The 27,647-nt window shown below is 41.3% G+C and overlaps 2 protein-coding genes across 2 annotated transcripts in view; one reads left to right on the plus strand and one right to left on the minus strand.

Moving 5' to 3' along the window:
- Window positions 1–4,643: 4,643 nt before the first annotated feature.
- On the plus strand, window positions 4,644–6,930 carry LOC122395486 (syntaxin-17). Its single transcript, XM_043393109.1, has 5 exons — window positions 4,644–5,033; window positions 5,104–5,299; window positions 5,472–5,683; window positions 5,764–5,980; window positions 6,053–6,930. The coding sequence occupies exons 1-5, from the start codon at window positions 4,902–4,904 to the stop codon at window positions 6,199–6,201; spliced, it is 906 nt and encodes a 301-aa protein (XP_043249044.1). The 5' UTR covers window positions 4,644–4,901; the 3' UTR covers window positions 6,202–6,930.
- A 256-nt stretch (window positions 6,931–7,186) lies between these two features.
- LOC122395268 (puratrophin-1-like) overlaps window positions 7,187–27,647 on the minus strand; it is a 332,754-nt gene continuing 312,293 nt past the window's right edge. Inside the window, exons 13-22 of the mRNA XM_043392713.1 lie at window positions 15,855–16,302; window positions 13,390–13,642; window positions 12,966–13,041; window positions 12,710–12,883; window positions 11,099–11,470; window positions 10,746–10,889; window positions 10,444–10,657; window positions 10,237–10,353; window positions 9,954–10,157; window positions 7,187–9,872 (exon numbers count right to left, since the gene is read on the minus strand). Of these exons, the coding sequence (XP_043248648.1) occupies window positions 9,649–9,872; window positions 9,954–10,157; window positions 10,237–10,353; window positions 10,444–10,657; window positions 10,746–10,889; window positions 11,099–11,470; window positions 12,710–12,883; window positions 12,966–13,041; window positions 13,390–13,642; window positions 15,855–16,302 (2,226 nt within the window). The 3' untranslated portion in view covers window positions 7,187–9,648. The remainder of the gene's footprint in view (window positions 9,873–9,953; window positions 10,158–10,236; window positions 10,354–10,443; window positions 10,658–10,745; window positions 10,890–11,098; window positions 11,471–12,709; window positions 12,884–12,965; window positions 13,042–13,389; window positions 13,643–15,854; window positions 16,303–27,647) is intronic.

Here is a 27,647-nt window from a genome sequence, read left to right on the forward strand (position 1 = left end):
GCGATTCGAACACATTCATTTAGACATAGTAATTTTACCGGTGTCCGAAGGTTTCAGGTATTGTCTGACCTGTGTAGACAGATATACGCGGTGGCCGGAAGCCTTCCCCATGGTCGATCAGGAGGCCCAAACCGTAGCTCGAACCTTTTATGACGGTTGGGTAGCGCGGTTTGGTGCTCCCGTACGGATTACCACCGATCAGGGTAGGCAGTTCGAATCCAAATTATTTTTTGCGCTGAACAATTTAATTGGATCCACACGCCTTCGCACAACGGCGTATCACCCAGCGGCCAATGGGATGGTAGAGCGTTTTCACCGACAGATCAAGTCGGCTATAAGGTGCCACGGATCCGACAAGTGGACAGAAATACTTCCGACGGTTCTACTCGGTATTCGTTCCGCCTGGAAAGAAGACCTCGGCGCTACCTCAGCGGAATTAGTTTATGGCGAGCCATTAAGATTACCGGGAGAGTTCTTGTCTTCGCATTCAGCGGAAGGCACAGAAAATGCTTCCGATTTTACTAATAGACTACGCAACCATTTTTCTAAATTGAGTCCCTCTAATGCATCACGCCATTCCGTTAATCGTACATTCGTTTTCAAAGATCTTAGCAGTTCAACACATGTTTTCATCCGAACAGATTCAGCCAAAACTATTTTACAACGCGCTTATGAAGGTCCATACGCCGTAGTGCGCCGAGGCGAAAAAACATTTACAATAAACATTAGAGGTAAGGAAATAAATATATCAATTGAAAGGCTAAAGCCTGCTTATATGCTAGCAGAAAACAGACCGGATCCCGTGAGCATAGAAAATCAGCCGGTCACACAAACAAACGTACCTGACAATGCGCCGGTTATACAGCAACGTGTTACGCGTTCAGGTAGACGCGTACGTTTTCCCGATCGATTTCAAATTACGCGGTAGTACTTAAGGCTTGCGCATTATTATAATAAGTATCATATACCATTTATTTTTTTCCATCACTTTTATGTACTTTCATGTATTTTTAGGTATTACGTATTATATATTAAACTCCATGTAAATTCCTTTTTTTTTCAACTCTGTTCAAATACTGTAATGTAAATCTTAGTTAGGATAACGTATTTTATATAATAGAGTAAATGGTAGTGGTAATGTAGTCGGTCAATTTTTCGTAATTGTGCCAATTACTGGCAGGGGGGTAGTGTGGCGGCCAAGGCACCACATACGCCTTAGCCGTTCGAAGCCGCTACAATGTATGGTTGCACACGAGACGATGGTTGCACACGAGACGACCAGAGCCGCGTGAGCCGAAAAGCCGTTGTCGTCGTCTCTGACCGTCTTTTGTTTTTGGAGGCCTCTTGGTACGGTGGCGATGATCGTACCAGAGAGTCGAGCGTAACCCGCACCACGAGTCACGTCGTTGTACGACAGCAACAATAAAATTGTGCGGAACGGAACAGAGCGGAGTCATTATCTTCCCGATCCCACAATATTAATCTAATTTCTAACTTTCATGGGTCACTACTCTTTTTAATTTTAAATAAGTACAGAATAAAACAATGCTCTGTTTTATTGTTGAAAAACACGTTTTTTCGGGTCTTCTCAAAAGTTTATTATTTATAAACTTAACCATAACATTTATTGCACAGTGTACCCTCGAAAAAGCTACGCAAAACTACCCATGGCTGGAAATGTAATGAATTTTGACCGCTGTCGTATCGATCGTAGTCTTCCGCGCGAGATAAAATATTCGATTTCGCATACGGCTTATTGAATTTGCGCAAACAAGCAAACGGAGAGCAGTTGCGACTGTTCCTAGCTGATCTCGGGAGCAGTTCAAATGCCGAGCACGTGCCTTTGTTACGAGATAATACCACTTCCGAATTTATACCTAAACTCCGCTTTGGAGCCTTGAAATTCGAGTTCCTAATTAACGGGCCGAACAAGACAAACCGCCAGCGAAATAAACAGCGGCGAACGCTGAAAGAACGTCGGCACGCAAATATCTAATAAGGTCTGAAAGAAAAAGGAAAACAGAACGTTCAACGATGTTCAATGCTTTTATTATAAATTATATTATTATACCCCTTATCTCTTTGTACTGCTCCTCAAATGAGAATATGTTCGTTCATAATTGTTATTTCAATAAAGACAACGTTATTTTACTCTGCCGCTACTGTCGGCTGATATCGCTATATTATTTCAATATAACGCAATATTATTTGAATAACGTTTAGAAACACGATCGGCAGATCTCACAGCCATTTCAAATATAAGTCATTCCGTATAATAAGATTTCACACAAACGCCATTCTGTTTCCATTATTCTGCCCTTTCGTCCACCTGACATTTACAAGGTAGAAAAAATAAACCAAACGGTCGTCGGAATTTTATCTACCTTTCGGAGTATTCACAGTCCCGACATCTTATGTCAACATACAGTTATTCCTTTCCGTTGCTCGAGGAACCACTATTTTTGTTCGGCCAAGAGATGGCTCGGAAACAGACAGGTGGACGAGCGATAAAACAATGGCACGCGGTGAACAATAACCCAGAAAAATATTGTCCAAATAGGTCTTTTTCAAGTATATTTATCATATAATATTTCTATTTTGACGAAATCGAGGGCATAAAGTGATCGATTTGGTGTGACTCCTGTGGCGTCGCCTCCCATGCTCGCCACCAGAGGGGTCGCGCTCTCACAAGCGCTCGACCAACCCCTCGGTGGCTATATGTATACACGTTCCTCGAACGACTTTCCCAATTTAAACGAGGTTTTTGAAACTTTTCTCTCGAGCCCCAACCCAAGGAAAACCACAATAACACATCCTCATAAACATTCCAGACACTAACAAACGTTTTAAGTGCAAGTTATAGGACTGCAGCGGAAACAGAAAAACGAGATTATGAAAAGACTTTCCCAATATCCCAGTCGTCTAAGACAGGGCCTGCTAGAAAGCCTCACTGATGAGTTTACTAGCAGACCCGGACGAAACGCGCCTCCTCCTTTACTTTTCTGTTCTCCTACGAATTTCCCGAGATCCTACTCGCAGCAAACGAGCGCCACAACTCTTATGAAATCTTCGGTGTCGGAGAAGTGATCCACAGGAAGAAGGCGCACGACGACGTCAGAAACACCCAGGGAAGAGTTGTTCATCTATCCAGCCGGTGACAAAGGCTCAAAGGACGGAATATTGAGATAGCCCATGGTAATTTGAATGCTGTTTGAAATAAAAGGTCACCGGGAACCGGGACAGAACGGATCCCCGCGGTATATATGACGTATGGTGGTTAATGGAAGCTAGCAGGACGGCGGCCTGGAAAAAGGAGGGAACGGGAAAGAGGCGAAACGAGAGTGGTTGGCTAGGAGGGATGGTGAAGGGACGGAAGAGAAGACTCGATTACACGTCACCGGCAGCCCGGAGCCTATTTGGTCGCAATCGGTTTTTCATTACCGAAAGCTTCATCGGCTTTATACCGAATTGTACATTCGGCGGACCCTCGTGAAACTCATCAAGATCGTACGTCCTTTCGGAACAGCGTTCCGCGACTTTTTGGTTACCGTTGCTGGCCGAGCCGCGCTATATAGCTATTGTTTGCTCGAATTTGTACTCGTAAAATATGAGATGCGTCAAAAATCATGACAAGGCCGGCCAACAGGACGATTCTTCGGAAACCAGTGTGAAACGGGGGGAATGAAATTCGTTTGTATTTACACAGTGGTTTTAAACGCAAAATGTGCATAGAGGAGGTATACCGAGCAAGGCGAACTAAGGCTGTTTTACAACCTATCAAATCCTAATTCTCGACCATTATGTAAGGCAGTATTATGTGGGACAGTGGTTTTTAAACTTCTTCGAAGACTTTGTGGCGCTGCTTTGCTGTGGGTACGATCCCCCGAAATTCTCGTAGGACAGAAAAGGACAGGAGTTCGTGGACTTCGTCAGTAAAGCTTTATAGCAGGCCCTACCTTAGACGACTGGGATATTAGGAAGTCCCCGAGGGAGACGCTCGGTCGAGCGCTTGTGAGAGCGCCACAACTCCTTAAAAGAGAATTTTGAGCACAAAATAAAGTAGCTTTCAAATAATACAAGTAGAATATGTTCCAACACTTGTTACATATGTGCTTATAAATATGTTCCCACATATGTTTCACATTGATGATCAATGCATCGATGTAAAGAACCGATTAAGTTAATCGCCCTTTCCTTGTATCACAAAATGCTCCCTTCTCCTCGTAGGTCGTAGGTTCCTTCAAAATAATTTCTATAAATCAAAAATACATACAATTTCAATGTAAACCAGTGATAAGTAGAAGTAACTTCGTATGAACAATTAAAGAAGTATGTACTTCCGGTCACCATTTTTGGTAAACTGGTCTACCACATACGTCTGTACAAGCTGTTTATCTAGAGGAAATCCGCGCACGTTAATCATTTTATTTTTTCATAAAACATAATACGCTATTTGATCCTTCGCCATAGTTTAAACAGCCTTTAATATTAAATAACAATTTAAAAGAGCATCGAAACTGTACAAATGGTGTCATCTTGGTATGCTACGTCCAATCCTCGCGAATGAAATGACTCTCGCTGGCTGAGAGAGATGGCGCTGTTATTACGTCAATGACTATGCATGCTTGCGTACAAATAATCAGCTGATTGGTTATTTTTACGAGCTCCAGACAGTACCAAAATAAATTGTTTGTGACATGAACTGTTCTGATATCGAAATAATATAAACCGTTAATTTTTGGACTGAGAAACGGAGTTATGGTATTTAGTTTGAGTAACGCGTCTGTCGTGTAGTATATCCACGAACATGTTACTAGGATATTGTGGTTAAGAATTGTGGAGAATGATGTGAATAACAAAAGATAATACTCTTTGAACAGAACAACAGATATATTGGGAACATGTCGTCCTCGCCGGAACATATTTCGTTGAAGCAGCCGATTAAACGATTAGATATCCAAATTAATAATTTTAATGTTGCTATACCGCATCATGTGGATTTGTTAAAAAGACACAAGATTAACATTCAAAATGTGAGTGCCGTTTAAGTGAAATCATTGATTCTGCACTAGGTGTTCATTTGAATATCCTTTGTCTTTGCAGTATCAAACAAAACATGATTGGGACAAAATGCATAAGGAACATGTAAATGTATCCAGAATAATAAAACAGCTAAAGGAGTTGCTGTATCAAATGGACACTCTGAGAACTCAAGTTCTTGATTCTGATATAAATCAATTTGACAAACTGACTGCCAATGCTAGAACAAGCATTTTAAATGCAATTAAAGATTACTTAGGTGAGAAACAATATTGACCCCTTAACGCTCATATTTTTCCAAGAATGATCAGTTTTCTGTTAATTACAATATTGTATCTAACATGAGCCTGTTAAGGGGTTAATTCCAGTAATTTCAAATTTACAAGTAATTTCAATTAAATGATAATAAAATTATACATACACATGTATAGAGATGGAGTTGCATTTGTCTGTGTCTCAGTCACAGTCACCCAAAAAGGAAGATCAGGCCACAAGTCACCCACTTGACAATAGATATATGCAGTTGCAGGAAGAAGAACAAGACTTGCAACGTCAACAGGCATGTCTGCATGCCTGGAACAATCTACAAGAAGATGTTCAACAGCTACAGGAGCTTTTCATTGAATTCAATAAGATTGTGGATGTATGTTGCTTAATCTATGTAGTTTATACTTTCAGTTGTGCAGGTATAGTTCTAAAATAATATTCCCTTAAAATAAACAGGACCAAAGAGAATTAGTGAATGCAGCAGAAAACAATATTGAAGTAACAAGTGTAAATGTAGAACATGGTGAAAAATTCCTTCAAAAAGCTGCAAGGTATAAAGTTGCTGCTTATCCCCTAACGGGAGCTTTAATTGGGACTTGCATCGGTGGGCCAATTGGTTTATTAGCAGGATTGAAAGTTGGTGGGGTTGCAGCAATAGGTTGTGGTATTTTAGGTATGTTCTATCATTTCCGTATAATATTATATTTCGTATTTACAATGGTTACAATCTTTGTAACATGCACAGGATTTACTGGAGCATCTTTATTAAAGAAAAAGGAATTAGAAACGCAAAAATTGAAAAGTATGTCACAGCAAAGTTTGACAGAACCCAAATCGATACAAAAATCAACATCTCTGCCTGAAAATTTAATGGAAAGCAAGAAAGATTTGTGACACATACAGAAATGTGATGTTGAAGTAACGAAGAAGAATACTACCTGTAATATTATTTAATGTCAAACGACCGATATTGATAAATTAACATATACTTTTACCGTTAAGGAATATCTTTCTTAATATTACAAATAAAATTAAAGAACATCACAAATTATTCTTGTTATAAGTACCCATGTTAAATTGTTTGAATTATACATATACAAATGTTACGAGGCAAGATATACTAAGCCACTATACAAAAGATTGCGAAATGTTCTTTCCAGGACCATGCCTTACTTTTAAGATCACTAAGGTCCTTGTTGGATACTCTTTTAAATCATGGAGAACATTAAATCTTTTTATCATAATTGTTCAGAGACATTGGCATATAGTCATGCACATTATTCAGAAACAATTATATTAATCAATCGAACGTGATAGATCGATTAAAACTAGGTTATTGCAAATGTTATGTTTGACAATTATATAGCGTTAGTTATATATTTCTATATACTTACGCTAGTGCGAAAACGATTTGTACTTCGCTTCTGTGCAGGGTTTGATGTAATGAAACACGCGCGTTACTTAATAAAATAGACTTTTGTAAGCTTCTTACGTGTTGACAGCCTAATATTACTTGTAAATAAAGTTTACGAATAAAACGATTGACATTACAAATAGACACAAAAAGTTACTAATAAACACTGCACTTCGTGCTGCACGTTTTGCAAAAATTCTGGACCAACTTTGGACACATCAATCGATTGACGTACGAGCACGTGCTTCGATCGATATATCGATACGATACATTGCGATTTCGAGTATCGCTAAGTACATGCATGCATCGTCCTTACGCGAGAAGAAAGCACAGCATGTTTATATCCCCACTGTTGCTGCAGTCCGCTGATTGGCTGTCATCGATCTTCGTTATTGTTTTCGACCAATACCTATCAGTTAACAGACAGCAACAGGAATGGGGATGTAAATACGCTGTGCCTTCTCGTAGAAGAATGGTACATTAGTCAAATACTGAAAACAACAAGCCGTGTTTACACTTCATTTACAATTTGTGATTGAAAGAGGAACGCAGGACGTCACGAGACAAATTAAAGGTTTGACTTCGCTACAAAAGGCACCCAATACAGTATATTTAGCAAGTAATAAAATACATCGGTGTTAGACACATTACAATACTGAAATAATCATGTTATCAATGTAAATATATATATATATGTATATATACATTTCGTTATAATGATGCGGATACTTAAGTCTACGGACTAAAATGATCTACTTAAAAAAATATTAATAAATATCTACGAGCGTGTAACATTAAGGGACTATCGGTTGTATCTTAAGGTACTGGTGTTATGTTGTTAGTATTCATCGTTAACTCAACATCCCCGATTCGAAAAGCAACACCAAACTCGGATCCAATTTCGAAAATAGAAATATCGTTTACTTTCTCGTTCGTTTAGTTTCGCTTTCGAGGACCCGGGATGCTCAGCCGGATGCACCGATTTTATGGCATGCGCTGTTTCAGTTTCGTTTCCGATCTACGTAAATTTCCGTCGAATCTATAACGAGGCTTCGTGTAATTTCGAAACGATCGCACTGTGCGACGATACAAACTAAATCACGATACGCAAAACGAAAGAACGATCGATAATACACGGAGGGGTGCATCGGACTGTACCGAGAAAAAATTCTTTGTAAAGATCTACGGGCTACAGCTACGGTTACTAAATACCTTGAAATTCTTTTCTCGTACCCCAGAATTACGAAACAAACGATTTTGGTCACTGTCCATATAAGGTATCACTGAAATACCTTGGCAGACCTTGGCAATAACAATGGCTAATCGACTGACTCGCTCGGAAGCAACATAACAATACAGAATTATTATGACAGTATAATTGCTGATTGTTACATGTATCCGTTCTGTTTATTCGGTCGCTAAGCACACCGAGTGTGACTATGATTTGAGACCCGTGCAGACGATCGCGAGTTCCTCGATCGACTCGCCGCGCGATTTGCAAACGCGGACGTCTATCGGGGGAATCCCGATCGAATCTGCGCGATCGGAAACCCTAAGTTCCTCGTGGAGAAAGAAAATTGACGCGAAACATGCGTGTGGAGCGTCTTGAGCCAAGCTTACCATTGCGCTTACCCTAAGCTTTTCCAAAACGTCCACACCGGTGTCAGAAAGAAAGAAATCCCTTAAACGTAGATGGGTCTAGCTTGAGAGAAAACAAAATGAAAACGAAGAGACTGAGAGGGTGTTGAATTTGGCTTTTGTGTACAGGCCAGAGTCAGGTTTACATCTACGGGTGATAAAAGGTTTTCACAAATGACTGACATAAAAAGAATATAATATTATATGTATATATATTTAATATATAATCTGGAAATAATATTTAGACTATCGGTTATATTACTTGTGGCTACATCGTATAAAGCTTTAATATTACATTATGTTACAAAGTGGTATCTTGTATGTGTGCGCATTGATTTTTGACATTCCTGAATGGACGCGTGGATTTCGTGGCCGAAAACGCATCCGGAGGCAACAGGACAGACGACGGTCGCCGACAGCTAATGGAATACCCGAAGAGAAGAGAAAAAACGGGAACCGACGGTCTTCGGGTGTTTCATTACAGCGGAACCGCGTGCGTTGCTCCGTGTACCGTCCTCGTGTACCATACGTAAGCGCGAACACAACGTGGAGATGGAATATCGATTCATTTATTAACTACACATATAAATAAAGTATAAAAGTACCGTTCAGACGAGTCATTGGGAATTGAAGAATATTCTCAGTCGCTGGTGTCAGGAATGCCAATGTTAATGAGAGAAAAAATGGCAACCGGGTGCACGCCGTTCGCGATCACTGCGGCTCGTTCCGTGGCATGCAACCGTACACATCTATATATATTATATATATCCCGTCGAAACGTATCTCTCTATCTATGATTCTCTTGAGCACGTTGGTGGATTCGGAGGAGACAGTATAAGAAAATACACGTTGCCGTTACTTCTGAAAATCAATGGTTTATAAAAATCCCAGTCGTGACGACTATGCGATCGCGCAGATCATGTGAAACACGAAGCGTATCAAAAGATAAATTCACTTGAAAGTTGAGCTTCTTCGGAACGACTGCCTCTAGTGTGTGTATGTGTGTGTGTGTGTAACCTTTCATACGAACGGTTAGCATTCGCGTTAAATGGTTTGAAACGGGCGGTAAGCGTGATGTCAGCGGGTCTATCGGACTATGTATAGCGTTTATACCTTCCCGTGGTATTCTCGTTACCACGATTGCCCAAGAAAATACGCGCTGTTAACGCGCTTCTGTACCCGGTACCACGCGTTGCATTCGCTGTGGGACAACTTGCAAGTGAATCGACAACATATATATATATATATACTCTGCTCTATATCGATGCCGACCTGTTCAGGGGCGGCGTTTATAAATTAATGGACATGTCTTGGTCGTAGGGTGCGAGATTAGTGTTAGACGAAGAAGCCGAGGTAACTGTTGCTGCGATCGCGCTGGTCGGTGACTGAAGAGGCGTGGACGTTGTCGGCAGATGGGACGTGGGACTCTCCAGCGTCGAGTTCCAGTGACTTCTCTCGGTGCCATCGCCCCCGTCGTCGGACACGATCGAAATATCAGCTATTATGCCGCTTTCTGCAATACAATCGTTCGAGGTGGCAAAACATAAGAGAGCTTTCGCGGGCAATGGATACGCGAAGGAAGGATGGAACGTACCGACGCTGCACTGACTGTTGAGAGTGGTGCTACGGTGATGGGGCCTGGGACTCATGTCCAAACCGAGGTTCAGAGTCGTGGGAGGGCCGCTACTGCCGCCGCTGCTCGACGACGAGCTCACGGATATTACGCTGTGCGGCCTCCGGCTGCAACGTCCCGAGTCCTCCGACATCGACACCGCTATCGAATTCCTAAATCTAGGCGCTGTTCAAACGAAGAACACTTGGATTAATATTTCGGTTCGCGCGCACTGCACGAACAATCGCCGATCCGTTGTACTTACTCTTCGATAGTTGAGCTACGCTGATAGAACGGTCATTGATCTGATCCGCGCTAGGCCTAATGTCCAAACAAGGTTTGTTTCCGATGCCCATGCTCGACATCTCTGCCAGGCGCACTTCTGTACCGTCACAAAAGGCATTCTCGTTAAAGTCCCGCCACAAAGGCCTCCAGAGGGACGCTATATTTCAAAACGCAAAGTCGGCTTTACCTCTGTTTCGCAGCGCCTGCTTCCATAAAAGGTTGCTCAGTTCCTCCGTCCATGCTTTCTTGATGTCCTCGCTGGCGCACTGCAACGTGTACGTGTCCCCCGGTTTCCTCTTGCGGAACCAAATCTCGAACTTCGTGGGCGAGTCCGCGATCACGGCAGTCAACCCGATGTCCGTCGTTTTGATGCTGTGCTTGTAGATGTAGATGTCGAGGTTCTGTAACGCAAGCGGGGACACGCGTTGGTCACGCAAACGGAACACGGAAAAACAAACGAGCGAGTACTAGCAAAGGCGGTCGACTCACCTTTCTATCGGGGAATCTTCTCGCCTTGCTGAAGAGGATAAGGTCCTCGAACAGGAAGACCTGTCGCAGGCACTTCTTGCCCTTGCCCTGCCAGACCAAGAACTCGTTCTGACGGAGCAGTCTGCCCTGTTCCTTCACGTTCACCTGCAATTTACATCCCCTTTACAGTCTGCGACGACGCAATACTATGGCAAAAAACGCATTACATACACTCTCCATCGCCATTGATGACGCGACTGTTTCTTCTACTACATCATTATTTGTTAGTTAGTACATTATCGATCCCGTGACTTATGCATGGGGGTTTAGCGTTCTATCTTTCTCGGTTCAAAGGTAAAATGTAGAACACGTACGTCGCAATCACGAAGTGAATCCATCGCCAGCAGGTCGTTTCCGTGGCGCAGTTGGAACCTCACCATCTGCTCGGCCGCCCTCAAATCCGCCTCCCCTTCGACCATCGGTTTCATACCGTCCTCCTTCTCGTCCTTCTCCTCTTTGCCGGTCATTTGGTCCGACAGATCGGTGCCAGCTTTGACCAGCTGCTGCAGGAGCAACGCGTATTTCCCCATCCGTTGAACCGGCTTCAGCAGGTAGCTGGCGAGGTCCATTTTGTCGCCAAGCTCCAGCTGCTTCTGCTTGAAGAAGACGGTACCGTATTCGGCCATCAGGGAGTCCGAGTTTGGCTTATTCTTGTTGTACAACGCGTACAGATAAAATTTTTTCTCCTGCAACACACGTGTGTGTAATGAAAATTTCAGTCTTCGCTCGCGGCCAATTTATTTTGCCACTTCTCAAACAAACACGAACAACACCCGCTAAACGTTCCTTATCTACGCGTTTACGCATCGATCGTCGGTTTTATTTTTTCAAGAACGTGCAAAGAATCGAGTGTATTCGATTGGAAGAGAACTGTAAATGCAAGAGGCTGTCCGAACGTAACATCGACGCGTATTGCCGGTTCTTGTCGAGAGTCAACTTTTATTTATGTCGATTGATTTATCTGCATCGAGTATTTATAGAGTTCTATGATAGTTGGAAGAATGCTGAACGCTTCTTATCGAAGGACTTGTTGATCGGAGAGAGAGAATCGAAGACTCGATTTACGGGAATATTTCTGAGGAGATATTCATGCAACCATGCGTACCGTTATCAAGGACATTAACTAACGACACACGTTAAACTTGGAGTTCAAGTGCGTTCGTGATTTAATTGTAAATATTGGGATTAGGAATGGAGCAAGTTGTGTCTATTACGATATTTTAGAAAATATTGAGCATTTTGGACACTTAATGTAAATACATACGTCTTACTATATCGTTGGGAATCTCTTTCTGTGCCAATTACGAAAACAGATCTTGCATTTCTTCGCGTTTTCATTGTTCTATCGCCTTTTCCGCGCAGTAACTTTTCCAGCAAGAGGTGATTCAACAACGATGACGAAATTAAGCGTGGGTATGTAGTTTTTTGTATCAGAAGTAGTAGAGTATTGCAGGATATAATTTTTTTTTATTAGTTAATAAACTAAAGTTTTGAGATGCCCAATATTTTCTGGGATATTCTAGCAGCACATAGTCGAGTGTCTTGAGAAAAGTTTTCTTAAGTATCCTTTGCGGTGTTATCTTCTTTAGAGACGACTTTAGTTTAGGTAATAAAAGACAACCCGATGGAATCTAACTAATAGGGCGGATGTTCTTTTTCTAGTTTAGAAAAGCCTGAACAATCTCAACGATATGATATGATTTCTCAAAGCGTAGGTTATATTATGCAATTTATTACAAAATATCGTCTTGTAACAAGCTCGTCGAGAGTTGTAATACCGTTCAACGAACTTAACGCACACGATACAGAAAGAAAGACCAACGAGGGATCGAAGGGAGCTACCAGAGCGTTAAGAACGTATGAAAAGAAGTAGGACCAAAAGGGACTAGAATGCAATTAAGAACCCCCCCAGGAAAGTAACTCACGTGTCTGAGGAAGCATTGTCCCACGTTCATCGGCGACTGCTCGCACTGTTCCAGTTCCCGCAGGAAGTGTTGACTATGAAACTCGTAAATCTTCTCGACGTTGCCGAAGATCACGTTGCGCTGTCCTCTGAGGGCCTGAGGAATGTCCTCCCGCACCAGCTCCGGGATGTAGTTCTTTCGACGGGAAAACGAGACACCGTTAAATCCGTTGCCGGTTGATCGCGAATTTTCAACGAATACGAAAGGGAACAGTTACCTCTATTATGTACTCGAGGGACTTCACGTAGTCTCGTTCAGTCTGTATCATTTCCCTCATTATGAGCAGTATTGTTCTGCAAGGTGAAATTCCTCGTTAACGACGCCGCGTTGCCGCGGTACACGTAACGATTCCGTATAACAGCGCGATGGAATTATTATAGATAAACATTGTGCATTGTTCGCGCGAGCCGGGTGCGACGGAACACGGAAGAGGACGTCGCGTACGAAAACGCAACGCGAAATCCAGTCGTTCTCCCACGTCGCGCGGGGGTGGGGACTTCGACGTGGAAACTTTAATGAGAATATTAATCAGACTTGCAACGGTAATTACGCGCGGCGACCATCGTTAATTGCGTGGTCTGGCCGACGAGGGAAAGACGAACGAACGCGAATGGAGATCCCTGAAAGCGAGTCGTACGCACTTTTTCGCCTTCATGCCGGGCGCTATGCTCGCCGCTCTGTGCAGATGCGAATTCACCGGCGGTTTCACCAGCCGTCGCGGCGCCGGGCTTCGGGGCGGCGTCCGCGGAGGAGAACAATCCAGGAGCTGCTCGGCGCTCTCCCGGAGCTCCGCGATGTTGTCCAGCACCGGTCGTCCGCCGCTTCCGGCGGATCCTATGCTCTCCATGGGGCAGGCGTAAGACGCGCTACTATCGCTATCGTCCCACGAAGTTCCTGAAGAATCATACAACAACTTGCAATTACGTAACTATTATTCTACGAATATTACAATATTAGTGTAATTTCTTTCATGGTGTCACCGGGTCAGAACTGGACTGTGACACAATTACAGGAGGGAGTCTAGATTTCGCGTTATTTGTTTTAATATGTTAACTGTCGGACCAAACCTCTCGAATTGTCAGTGGGTCAGAACTGAACTGTGACATAATCGGAGGAGAGATTCTAGACTTCGCGTTATTTGTTTTAATATGTTGACTGTCGGACCAAACCTCTCGAATTGTCAGTGGGTCAGAACTGAACTGTGACATAATCAAAGGAGAGAGTCTAGATTTCGCGTTATTTGTTTTAATATGTTGACTGTCAGACCAAATCTTTCGAATTGTCCACAAAAATCAAAAGTTTGTTTTGTAGATAGTTGGAAACTAGCATACCCATAATTTGTCGTAGAATTTATTTTCTGTAACATCTAATGTTCATACTAGCAATGAGAGTAAAAACGATGAGGACGACTATGAGCGATGTAGACGAATCGAATACAGTTATTGCTCGATAGTCGAATGGGTGTGTTTCATGCATATTTGATGACAAGATTATTGATTCTTAGTATAGAACATGTTTATTAATTACCTAAGAGTGTTTGTGATATTTGTGAATATTCTTGGCGGAACGGTGTGATAAATGTCAATATGGTAAAGAAACAGAGTAGAAGAAATACGGGAGATAACTATTCCTTTCTTATTGATTATTATTCCTTGCCTATTGATATGTAGGAGCAAATAAGAGACTAGAGAATGATTTATTCAATCGATGTCTTGGCCTTCTTCTTTGGAGCTGTCTTCGGGTATGAAATGAATTATGGATGAATAATTACGGAATCAAACCCGAGACACGGAAGCACAAAAACTTGTTCAGAAAGTAAAAAGTGAGAAAACTGCCGTGGTATCCTAATTTAAGTGGTCATTATGCGGCAGAGGATTAAATATAAATATACTTCAAACGTTTCAACCTTGTATTACTTGGGTATTATTATACAAGGTGTTCGGCCACCCCTGGGAATTTTAATGGGAGATTCTAGAGGCCAAAATAAGACGAAAATCAAGAATATCAATATCTCGACTGAATCTTCATTAAAAAGTTATTAAAAAATTTCAAATCATTCTGAAAAAATTATTTTTGGTTGCGGGGCTCAATTACGATCATTTTTTGTGAATACACATACCCCTGAAATTCTACTCCCTTTCGAGAAAAAAATTTGAGTAGGTGCCTAAATTTTTTGGCGAAAAAAAAATTTTAAATCGTTTTGGAAAAATTATTTTCGGTTGCGAGGATCAATTACAATCATTTTTGGTCATTAGACCTACCCTCGAGATTCTACCCACTTTCGAGATAAAAATTCGAGAAGGTATGAAATTTTTCGACAAAATTAAAAAGTTTCAAATCGTTCTGGAAAAATTATTTTCGGTTGTGTGGGTCAATTACAATAATTTTTGGTGAATACACATACCCCTGAAATTCTACTCACTTTCGAGATAAAAATTCGAGAAGGTATGAAATTTTTCGACAAAATTAAAAAGTTTCAAATCGTTCTGGAAAAATTATTTTCGGTTGCGTGGATCAATTACAATAATTTTTGGTGAATAGACTTACCCCCAAAATCCTACCCACTTTCTAGAAAAAAATTCAGAACGGGCGGAACTTTAAACGTTAATAACTTTTTAACGAAGCCTCCATCAACAAATTAGTATTCTTGATTTCCGTCTTATTTTGGCCTCTAGAATCTCCCATTAAAATTTTTCCCAGGGTTGGTCGAACATCTTGCATATTAATATTTGATCTTTACTGTTTCACTGATGAGGAACAAAATGTTTATATAAAACTGAACTTGTCTTGTATTGAATTTCCAATTCATAAGCAATTTATTATCTTGCTATGATAATTATTCAGTATTAAGATCCGTGACAGATTCTTTCTCACGCGAAGAAAAGTACTGTGAACTTAAATAGATGAAGAACAACTGTAGTCTATTAACATTCACTGCAGCAACTGGGAACGCTAGTTGCGTTGATAAAGCTATAAAATATAATCGATTGATGCATAATGGTAAAATTCTGTTTTTAATCACGGAGAAGTTGGAAAGAAAAGTCGAGATAGTTATCTAGGGCAAATGATTAAAAATAAGTAGTAAGCGTTGATAAGATAGACTTACTCTTGGCCAGAGTGTCCTCCCAGGATGTGGTAGACTCCGAGGCGGCGAAGGATCTCCTCCTGGCCGGACTGCCGGGTGCGGAAGTCGTCCTCGCCATCTCGAGGGCTTCCGCGCACTTGTTCCTGGCGATGCGGCATTGTTCCAGGAGGATCTCGTTACCGAGCTTCTCGGCGAGCGCCATCATTTCCGTGAAATGCTCGGCCGGTAGGGGTGGTCTGGCCATCAGGAACTGCTGGGCCCTCCTTTCGCCCGCGAGACGAGCCTCCTGGGCCCACTCGTACGCACGGTCCTGAAGCAGACAACATCTCGACGTGTCCTCGAGGTACTCGCGCCTGTCCTCCAGGCGGGAACCGAATCCTCGGAGGTGCTGTTTCAAGGATCTCGCTAATTCCCGAAGTCCACTGGCGCTCGCCGCCTCGGCAAGGTCGCTTCCTTTGTCAAGATGTCTCTGTAACAGAAAATTAACATAACGTTCTTTCAGTAGCTCTCGATTGGTAATTAACTACTACGGAGATACAACTTTGGTACTCTAATTTTATGATCTCCAATCCTGTTAGTACACACAAACTCCACACTTTATCTGACAGTTAGATTGTACCTTTCTTAAGATTTCTATTTGATTTATTTAAATGCTTTGTCTTCCTTATGATACTTTAATTTATTTCGGTACCTCACATACTTTAAGCTGGAGAAGACAGCAGAAAGCATGGTATAAACCTCCATAAACCTTTCCCATTCTTACTTGAAACTTGATCCGCAAAAAATGCTATTTTATTCTATTCTGCCCACCAATAAAATTGTGCACCACAGTTTCACAGATTACCTTACACACGACCCCACACTTAACTCATATAGGTTGTCGAAAAATAAACAGATAGATCTAAAAACGATCCTCGAGAAAACCCCAAGAACCCTTGACGTCTACGTATGTATATATGTACACGAGTTTTCAAATACAGATTTATAAACACACCTGGATGACCAGTCGCGTAACTCACATTTTCCGAAATAACCAATACTAGAGAAGATAACTCCTCATCTAAGGTAAACAGGATTAACGAAACGTTAAGCTCGTAAATTATCTTCCCGGGCGTCTCCCCTGGACAGTGTTTGCTCAGATTTACCATGAATGCGATATTGTGTGTAAACACACACGGAACTAAATCGTAGGTCGGGTCGCGACAAAAGAGAACAATAAACGCCCTCCTTCCTGGTCGGTAGAAACGATATCCTGTTGTCTCCGAATCGAACTGGAACTCCCGCGGTGCAGCACGGAACCGTCCCTAATGGAGGGACCATAAATCGACATATGGGGAAAGAGGAACGCAGAGACGAGACAGGGGGCTGTGTGGTCTCTGCTATGGGACATTGTCTATTTGTGCACGGAGGCGAGCAAGGGACTATTTTCACAAAACCCACTTCGTGTGCAGGGCGAACTTAGCCACTTCCTTCAGCTCGAGTCAAGGTTTAACACTAAACCTACCACGATCGGTCAAATGACTGTTTTTAAAATTGCATTTAGAATTATTAACATGGAATGTTATTTTAGCGCCATTTAACTTCACGACTTTTCTTATAATATACGTAGAATGAATTTTCGCGCGCGAGTTCATTGACCTCAATGAACGTAAACAAACGCTTCGACTTGAAACTAAAATCGCTATATCTCCGGAACTAATTACGCTATCGACTTGTTCGAACGCTCGTTTTAAAGGGCATTTCATCCTCCATCCAATGACTATACCAGCTACTATAATGTTTGCTATTTTCTATGTTTATTTTGAAATTTACTTTGACGCTATATAGTTAAAGAAGTTTCAATAATTCCTATTGATTATACGACTGATATAGAGTGATACTGGATTATACATTGTTTATTTAACACATATATGCGATAAATAATAGCACATTTTATTAAATTATATTCTATCATAAACTTTTAAGAAAATCGTTTCATATTAAATATAAAATATAAAATTTCCAATTATTATTTAGATACTAAGTGCCAGGGGAATATTCTATTATCTGAAAATTGTTTCCATCGAACTCTCTTGATTCGAATATGGAAGCCACACCGTGAAATATAATATTCACTGTACAAGTCAACCGAGAGAAATCGCGTAGTTTAACAAATTCTAAATGTCTCGGAAGCTAATAGATTTTTTCATTTAAACACCGGTGGAGGGACGGAATCGGCGGTTCAATATTCAATATATCTCGCACGGATGACTAGGCAGCCCTTTCCACGAGAGCAATGTGTACCAGCGATCATGGGAGCGTGAAATCCCGTTGGACATGGATCGGTAACATCCTGGAGCAAGGACGATCCCGATTGAGTACCCGTGACGAAAGTGCATCACGTCCCACGGTGCACGAGCCTGATTGTCCGGGCCCTCTTATAAACGGGGATATATAGATCGCACAACTGTTCAGGTTGTAGAACAAATTTACGCCTGTAATCGCGTCGACCGAGTATGTTTCTTCCATCCCGATGGGGCGCGTTACGAGCATGAAACCGTCCATAAATCGACACGCGCCGGCGATCTCTTGAATTTCGCGCGCGTCTTGCAAAATGAGAAATCCAAATCGCGATAAAAGCGTTTGAGATTCTTTATAATATTAATTAGGATTTCGTTTAATAGTCATTCTCTTCGCGTAAATATTCAACATTCTATGCATAATCCACGTTTATATTTTTAGAGTTTGATTGCATAGTATCTTTAAAAAAAACTATCAATATCAAAATTTCTCTTATCTATACTCAAAACTTGACTCGAGAAGTCGAATCATATTTTGACTATCAGTCTGTCGATATAAACATTTTTGAAAATTATCTGAGTTTCCCTTATAATTGAAACTCGAGGAATCGAATCGTAAAGACGAAGGCTAATTAATCAGAGTAGATGGGTGTTCCATTCGCTGTACTGATACATCAATTTTTCTGTTTCAGGTTTCATGATCGACCGAGGCCATCGTTGCAGGATCTCCAGCATAGGGGAAGAACGTCTCGTCTATTTTCTGTGTTTGTTCTCTCTCTTCGGACACGTGGCCAGGATCCCTTTAGGGCCCCGAGCCATCGGAAGCACTTTTCTCTGCTCTTGGAATGGAGTACGCGGATCACAACCGTGACACGTGCAGCATTATACTGTTTGCGCCGTTAACGACCTGCCGTGGACACCATTGATCTAAGTTTGCCCAACGGTTAACGAACAGCGTTAACGATCGTTGCAATTATTGCGGGAACGTTGCCGCAAGACCGTTATCGCGGCTCTTTTATTGAATTTCATTTATGCAAGGAGAATGCATAATTCAGCTACGCGTTTGCAAAATTACGAAGATTCCAACTTTCATGGCCCGTGAACAAATATTATCCGAATACTTGTACGAACCTCGGTAAAAGTCTTCAATATTCAGCTTCAATAACAACTGAAGATTTATCGAATCGAACTCCGCAATATTTAAATTAGAATATTCTTAAAGCAAAGGTAAGTTCATAAACATTATCTTATTTTAAGATTCTCAGGCAACCAAGTTGTAAACGAGCATGAACTCGACTAATTTCATCGTCGGTCACGAGCGAGTTTATTTCAAGAATTTCATAATTACACACTTTGGCCGGGGTTTGCATCGTCTGAACTTGCGAGCAACGAACATAATCCGCGATTCGCCGTGACGACACGGTCGCTGATCAAAATTAATGCACCTGGGAGGCTGAGGCGCGTAACCGGGACGCTTGACGAAGCTTCAATTAGGATATTGAAGTTCGCCGTCGAAACGAATCGATTCGCGTTGCGTCCGCCCGTCTGATTATGAATGGTTAGCACGATGGGTGAAATATTGCCAGGGGAGACTGGCAAAGTCTCTTCCTCGTTCCCTGTCGCGTTTAATCAGCGAAATCATTTGGTTTCAGGGCGCGGATCCCTCGCGGGCCTAGCGATCCTCTCCGCCAGGGGTTGGAGGACCTTTTGGCGTTGGACGTCCGCGTGTCACTTTGCGGATTCTTTAGAAAACTCATCAGGTACAATAAATTTCGTCAAAATTAGTAACCCTTGACGGTCTAAAGGCAGTTCAAACTTACAGCTATTTAAGTAAACTAACTCCAAGTCACTTATTTTTCCAGGTAATAATCTATGAACCAAACAAACTGTCCTACACGACAATCATATCCTTTAAATATCCTGGTTTAAAGGTAAGAATTTTTTAATGAATTAATAATCGTCGAATACTTTTCATATTCTTTCAATCGGTAAAAGCCACGTTCAAGTGACTACTAAACTTTATGACCCTCTAGAAACCCCTTAACGCCCCCTCTGACAACCCACAGATTGAGAGCCAGTGTTTGAAAGCATTTCTCAGATACAGTCGGTAATTAGAGAAAAGGATTCCTCGAATCGATTCTGACTATTCTCGTTCAATGGAACATTCCTAATTCTTGTTGCCAATTAAGGTCACGTCTGCAAGGGTGATTATCGAGTTCGAGCTCGAGTGGAAACTCGCCCGCATCTTGACGAAAGTCTCCGCGAACGAAACGGCCCGCATCCACTTGCAAAAGCGCACGAACTGCACCGCGATGGGCACTCCTATCGCGTCCTTGTTACAGAAATCATTTAGGCCTAGAAACGCCGCGAAAGTATGCGAGCGAATACCTCATTTCGCCGGGTTTCCATATTTATAAGCGCGTTGCAGCAGCACGCCGTCATGGCTCGTTCGCGACCACGTTTAATTAATTTACTGGAAACACGATAACCTCGTGGTCGAATTTTCTACGTTGCGAATGATTTTTAACTTTATTAGGATTTTAAAGAATTTCTACATTCAATGAATCTGTCCAGTTTGGAGCCTTAAAACTTTGATAACCCTTTCTTGAACACTTATACGTGTTCGTAAAATTTATTTTATTTTTATAACTTAGGCTCCCGAAGAGTCATCTTTTATTAGATACTAACAAGTTAAATCATTTTTCTAAACAATTTCTAGTTAGTTGGTGGTTGCAAATTCTCAACGAAGCTATGAAAAGAGACGTCGGTGATGACATCAAAGGTTTTGAGTAGTCAAAAGCGTTGAATCCGTGGAGCTTTGTTTTCTTTTATTGAAGCTCAAAATGAAGTTCACGACTAACAGCAAGATGAGTTTGTTTTACTAGTTACATTTGAAACATGTCCGAGCTACACTTAACAGGTAGACCAGAGTTAGATCTGGGATAAAGTTCTGATGGGTATAGTAATTGATTGTCTGGAATAAGCCAGGCATAAATTTGACATGGTTGTAGTTTAGATCTAGGTTAGACGTGTTGGATAAACTTCAGTTAGATCTAAGTGGTATCTGACAGATATGACTTTAAGCTAGAATACATATTTAAATTGCATGAATTTTAAAAACTGTAAGCTACCGTATCAGTTAGATCTGCAATAAGTTTGATGCAAGCCACACGAATCTTGGAGTAAAAGTAATTTAGTTTGTTACGATCAAAGGATCAAAGCAAATGCTATCTGCGGCTGTTCATCGAAGCAAGAAATGGCTGTAGAAAACCCACTTAATATGATTTTAGAATATGTATTTCGAAATCGGTACATCAGAATCTGAAAATTATACGACAGTAAACATCAAAATAAATACTATAATCTTCATAGCTGACACTTATAGTAGATATTTAAATTTGCCGTCTCGCACACGACCGTGACACGAAACTAATGAATTATAATAATTATGCAGCGTCAGATATCTTCGAGAGAAGTTATAAAAGCGCGGTTCGTGAATTATGCAACTATTAAACAGCAATTTTGTCTTATTATATTTTATCAATCTGTCGTGTAATAAATTAGGTTTAGTCCTTTTAAAATACTATCTAATAAAAAACTCAAAAGCTCTCTGTACACAATATGTCGTGTGCTATACAATTAATGGCATAAGTAGTTGTATATCACGACTATTTTCCACGTGCATATAAGAACCGTAAATCCGTAGACATCAATAAATAACATTTTATTTCCAGAATGAAAATGGAAGAGTAGCCAGCCACATCTTTTACGCGTTAGGATCGTATAAGTAACAGTCCTAACGATCGCTAAACAAATAGTTACGCAATCTAGGCGAACGGTTCATCATCTGGACACGGTTGCATATTTAGAACGCATCGAGTGTCTCGAACCACGGTCCCGGGGCTGCAATTACGATCCATCGATGATCGTCATCGGTGGATCGTGACACGACAAACATCCGAGCCGTAATTACATAACGCGCTCGGTAGACAGACGCAACAGGAAAATCTCAATGCAGGCTGGCCGTACCTCGTTATTACGCTGGAATGTAGAAAGGCGTCTCTCGTGGTGCATAATTGTCGAAGCGTGAAGAAAACCGATTTGCTAAAAAAAACGCGACCAGCCCCGCGAACGAACCCCGCCGATCGGTACGGCGAACCGCGCGGGCCCATTAATCAACGCGTATCGGCAATTAACGCGATCAAGAGACAATCAACGCGGCCTAGGAACTGGCCGACTCGCGGAGACTGGCTGGAAGAAAATCATATAGCATATTTCTCGAATGGAGTTGATATTGTTAAATGAGGATGTCAGCGTGTACGAACAATTTGTTGGCATTCTGTAATGTATTTGAGTTTAAACAAAATTGAATTTAATAATCAAAAAGCGTATTTCCAGAAAATAATTTTCTCGAAATATTTCTCAATTGCAGTGGAAGATAAAAATCGCTATAATCTCGATACTTTTGAAACCGAAATGGTTGGCCTTGCATGATCAAAATGGTGACATGGATTGTACACTCGAGCGTGTCTGCAAATTGCATAGCAATCGTCCACAGGGGGAACTTTCAAATCAAATCGAAGTGTTTCTAATAAGTGCATAATTTGCGACAAGATAAAAATAAATTGTCGACCAGTTGTTCTCGACGGAGATAATAAGAAGCGATTCTGGTCGGGGCATCGATCCTCCTTCGATCGAGGACCGAGTTACCGAGCTTTCCTCGTCGAGTCGTTCATCATCGACACGTGTCGTCGTGCTTCCGCGTCCGTCGACTTTCTTGCCAGCGCGAATAGTCGTTCTACCGGTGGCCGTAGCTCTTTCCAGATTCCTGACCATGGAGCCAGACGTGTCGTCCGGGTAGAAAACACGAACCCGACTCGCGTTTCAGACTTGTGTCTGGTGACCACCGTAGAGTTCTGCTCTCTCAAGAGTCAACGGTTCTTTCACACGGACGCACGGAGGATCGTTCTCGTGCTGGGAGTTGCACCGTTGCTGCAACAAGGTCGGCGTCCGTGTGTAAAAACCCTTAAAGCTCATCGGTGAACTGCACGATCCGCTTGAGATTTCTGCTCTCGAAAGCGGCTATCGAGAATAACGTTCTGTAGTGGGCACGGTCATCGGGAGTAAGAATTCCTTCACACTGACACGCGGAAGTCGAACGTGACGCGGCAAGTTGGCCCTGTGAAAGAGCTTTTATTCTCGACGTCGATTCTCACGAGTTCAATTTTCAAGTGGGCATTGGGGGCTCTCGTATCCGATTAGCCCTCGTAAGAGCTTACGAGTCGATAAAGGTCTCATAAAAGCGGGAAAAAGCATTGTTGATGAGTAGCTTCGCATAGGTCCATGCCTTTTGGCTGAAAGGGCGATGAAAGTCGAATTGGAAACTTTTAACACTTTGAAATAGAAAGAGAAACAAATTTTAAGTTACGTAGTTTACAATGGTCCAAAATCAAAATTTTAGTCTCGAGAAATGTTCTATTTTATCTGACAGTGAGCGTGCCAAAGCTTTTTCCCTCCAGAAAATTACAGCATTTCTTCTTTTTTTATTGGATCGCTATAGTGAATTACTAGAGCAAATAACTTATCTTTCATCTTCCTGGGTGGTTAAGCTCGCATAAAAATGCGATAAAGAAGTATCGTTTAATTGTTTCCTGAACTCGGAAATTGTTCGTAATTAACACTTTTTGTTTCGGTGCTTGATACTCGGGGAAAGTGTTGTGAATATATGTAGCATTGCATGATTTGTAAATTAAGTTTGCAAAGTACACACAGGTATTTACAGCGAGTATCACTTCGATACGCTTTCTTCAAACATATTGCAACCGTTTGATACCACGGATGGGCAAAATTCTTATCCTATAAATTCTTAACAATGAATAAAAAATTGTTTGTGCATTACTTGTTACATGGATGAGAGTTTTGACCATGTTTGACTTGATAAACGTGTCAAATACTTGGGTACAAACTAGCTTTTCAGGTCCGGTTTCGAACGATTTTCCTCGTCGAACCGGATGGAGGATCGCGAATAACGAGCTTCCAACGTTTCCCGACTATTAGATGACTTAGGTTGTTGACCATCGTAGAATTTGATGCAAAAAAGTGATGTTTATCAGATTTGTGACAGCCACGTGGTCGTAACCCCCGAAATTTCAAGCCAACAATATTAATGGTGTGTGGAGGTGTTTGAAGGTTTCTGTGGTTCTTCAAAGCCTTGGATTAGTAAGGATTCCAGCTTTTTTATGACCTCCGCAGAATCAGACCAGAGTGTGGATGTTAATTATTTCATATAATAATGTTGATTTCAACGATAGAGTAAAATTCATACAATAGGGGGTTAAAGATTGTACGATCAGACAAACGATAGTTCGCAAGAACTTCAAGGTCGAGTAGTGTACCAATAAAACAAATATGAATAATTCATGTTTTATCACAATACGAATGTAAATACTATACGTCATTAGCGTGGAATTATTAATGTAGGTTGTATTAATACTCACTCCGTAATTCAGTTGTGGCAATATGAAATACATTATTAATTTCATATTACGATATCAACATCGTACGTTATTGCAGTACATACTTTGTATCTTGCATGGATCTGTTCTTATTTGAATAAAACAGTTCTTTTTTAATTATAACATACTGCTAGCACGGGTGAAAAAAAATTTAACTGTTCGATGGAATAATCGTCGCGAGTAAATTATTTATTATCTATTGATAGAATAAAACGTTGAGCAAGTTTAGCTTGCGAAATTATTAAATGAAAAATTGTATATCCGTACGTATACGCGTATTAATTCGCAAAAGAATACACACGATCGCGCCTGTAAATTTCTTATTAACGTCGAAAGAGGAGACTTTCAAATGAAATTGAAGTCCTTAATGTGAAAGATATTGCCGTTCCCATCGAAGTATTTATTCCAGCATTCGCAGCGCGCATCTTCACCGCCCGTCCTCGTAAATCAGCGCAGCTTTCGCGGATGGTTTCCCAGCTGGCATTAACGTGCCGTAAAGTATTACTTACTCAACACCGTGCCATCTTGACCAGAGATGAGCAATACTCTTATCAAGATGAAAATTATTATTTTTCCATAGCTAGCTCGTACAGTAATAACTCGAATCATACAGACACGTAAGACAACACACTACCCCTTAATTATACTTTCTATCCATATCTATAATTATAAAAAAAAACCACTACACTCGACCTAATAGGATAATATTGAGATAAACTATTTAATGAAATCATCCAAAGGCTCGAAATGTCTCGATAGATATATTTTATAATTATATCAAGCACAATTTAATCCAAATTGATTTGCACCTAAATCTTTACTCGTATAAGAAAAATTGCAATCTATATTATAGAATGATGTTATACATCATGATCGAATAAAATTGTGTAGAAATGACCGGTATCGAGTATAGATCGTTTCTGCGTTGTTTTTGTTCGTTCGTTGTTCGAACAACGTTTTGCCCATCCCCGATCTCGGCCACCTTTTCTTTTTGCGTGCAAACGATTCGGCGAACGTTCGCGGGGCACGGATAAACGTGAAAGCGAATATTTCTAGTCGCAGGTATCGGCCGCGATTGTCGGCTCGCTCTTTGCACCTGCAGCGAGAAAGTACCAACGGAATTTTCTACGCGCGGAACTTGTTCGATTACGTTCGATTCGCCGCGATGGGAAGTGAAACGTTCTAAATTGTAATTTACTTTGCTCCGGCGACAGTCACTTCCGTTTGGTAATCAGTCTTTCAGCGTTAATGGTTAATCCCCTCATGCGTGGAAAACTTACAAGCATACACAAATTATGAAACGCGACTATCTTTCTTAAAATGCAAATCGTCGAAAGACACGCATCGAGTTGGGCTTGGGGATTATTTCCGTGCGATAAAATAGTGTATAGTCTGGGCCACGATATAGCGAGGTCGTAAAGTCTAGTAGGTGTCAAGGTTTACACGTTTCAACTCCCGAAACAAGTGAATTGACAGAAATACGAGCAGCTAAGGGCCTTAGACCATAGTCAGGGTCGTACGAAGAAATTTTTTATCTAGTGTTGCCATTTTTAGAGGTATCGTAACAGGTAAAGGTCTTACTCAAGTCTTTAGCCCTTTGCACTTCGAATTATATTTCAATTTTGTTACCAGCAGCTCCCAACGCCTTTAAGTGTTTTATTTGAAATTTACCTGTTAAAATATCTGTTTTATTTACACTGTTGTTGCATTTTGTAACTATATCTCTTTGGTTTGGGCTTGGAAAAATGTCGAGTGGGACATGACGAAGGAGCTCCTGAGATAAAAATTGATATCGAATCACACTCGACATAGGAGTGCAAAGGGTTAATATCTTAATTTACCTGCTTATAATATATGCATGTAGAAAATGAAAAAGGTAGAGCAATTACGGGCACAGAAAGACATTCAGAAAGGCACCCTCAAGCAAGATGTCATGTACGGCCCTAAGTGCCTCAGCAGTAGTCGGTCCCAACCCTTAAGAGTTTAGTTTACGACCTCGCTATATCGTGGCCCGTACTATACATTTTGTGTTACATATGCAATTATTTAATAGGATTATTTATGGAGATAGTGTTATAGTAAATGTATTATCCTGATGCCTCAAGAGTTCAGTCTGATAAGTCCCAATTTGGTACAATAAAATTTTATTAGGTTATGATGAATTGATCTTAACAAAGTTTCCGCATATTTTCTAATATCTTTACGTTGAAATGTATATGTATAGTAGTTTATAATCTCGTGTTTGTGGTGGATGTTGGATTACAGAAGTTCGCGTTAACGTCGTGTTTTGAGGACCGTGAATAAAAAAGGTTGTTTTCCGTCCGACTTCCCCCTCGAATCGGAAAACGAAAGCTATCGCGACACGGCATTGTCTCCCTCGTCTCGAACGGAGTTCCTCTGCCTCGGAGCAGACGGACCCCAACGACGCAGCCTTCCCGGTAACAAATCACCTGCCACGATAACTTTCTCCTATCGCGATTCTGTGGCACGTTACCGAAACGGCAGAAAATTCCACGCGGTTTGCCACCGTGCACGTGCACGAAACACCGTCGTGCTTGGAAGTCTGAGGAGATTTACGAATGTGGCAGACGAGACGGCCAACGGTGCACTTTGAGCCAGGATGGCGTCGTTCCTCGACCGATGGACCTATTTAGACCTAATAACCTATTGCACCGTGTCCCCCCTTGTTGCATTCCTGCAATTTAAAAATTCCTTCGAAGTCTTAACAACCCGGCGATATTTTTACGATTCTCATTTCTATTTTGACAGACATTTATTTTCGTCGCGATAACAAACGATGTAAATTCAATCTGAAGAGACCCAATCGACGTTTCTAACCTTTCCGCTGCTGAATGAATCAGGGATTCAATAGTAAATTATTTCTTTATTGCATAATCTGTCTTTGCAGAGAATGGATAATTCGTTTCGATCAACTTCACGCAGAAGTTAAAAGGTTAACGCGCTATGTAAATTCGTTAGCATTCTCTGCTGGCATCCGCGGCATGAAAAGGCGCCAAAAT

This window comes from Colletes gigas, unplaced genomic scaffold, assembly GCF_013123115.1.
Source record: "Colletes gigas isolate AHSC1104 unplaced genomic scaffold, ASM1312311v1 Colletes_gigas_Sc00005, whole genome shotgun sequence".
NCBI classification, from domain to species: Eukaryota; Metazoa; Arthropoda; class Insecta; order Hymenoptera; family Colletidae; genus Colletes; species Colletes gigas.

Excerpts from the sequence above, each read along its gene's own strand:
- LOC122395486 (XM_043393109.1), top strand. The coding sequence starts at position 4,902 with ATGTCGTCCTCGCCGGAACATATTTCGTTGAAGCAGCCGATTAAACGA. Across the intron at positions 5,684-5,763 it reads AATTCAATAAGATTGTGGAT|GACCAAAGAGAATTAGTGAA; the intron begins GTATGTTGCTTA and ends TAAAATAAACAG. Across the intron at positions 5,981-6,052 it reads AATAGGTTGTGGTATTTTAG|GATTTACTGGAGCATCTTTA; the intron begins GTATGTTCTATC and ends TAACATGCACAG.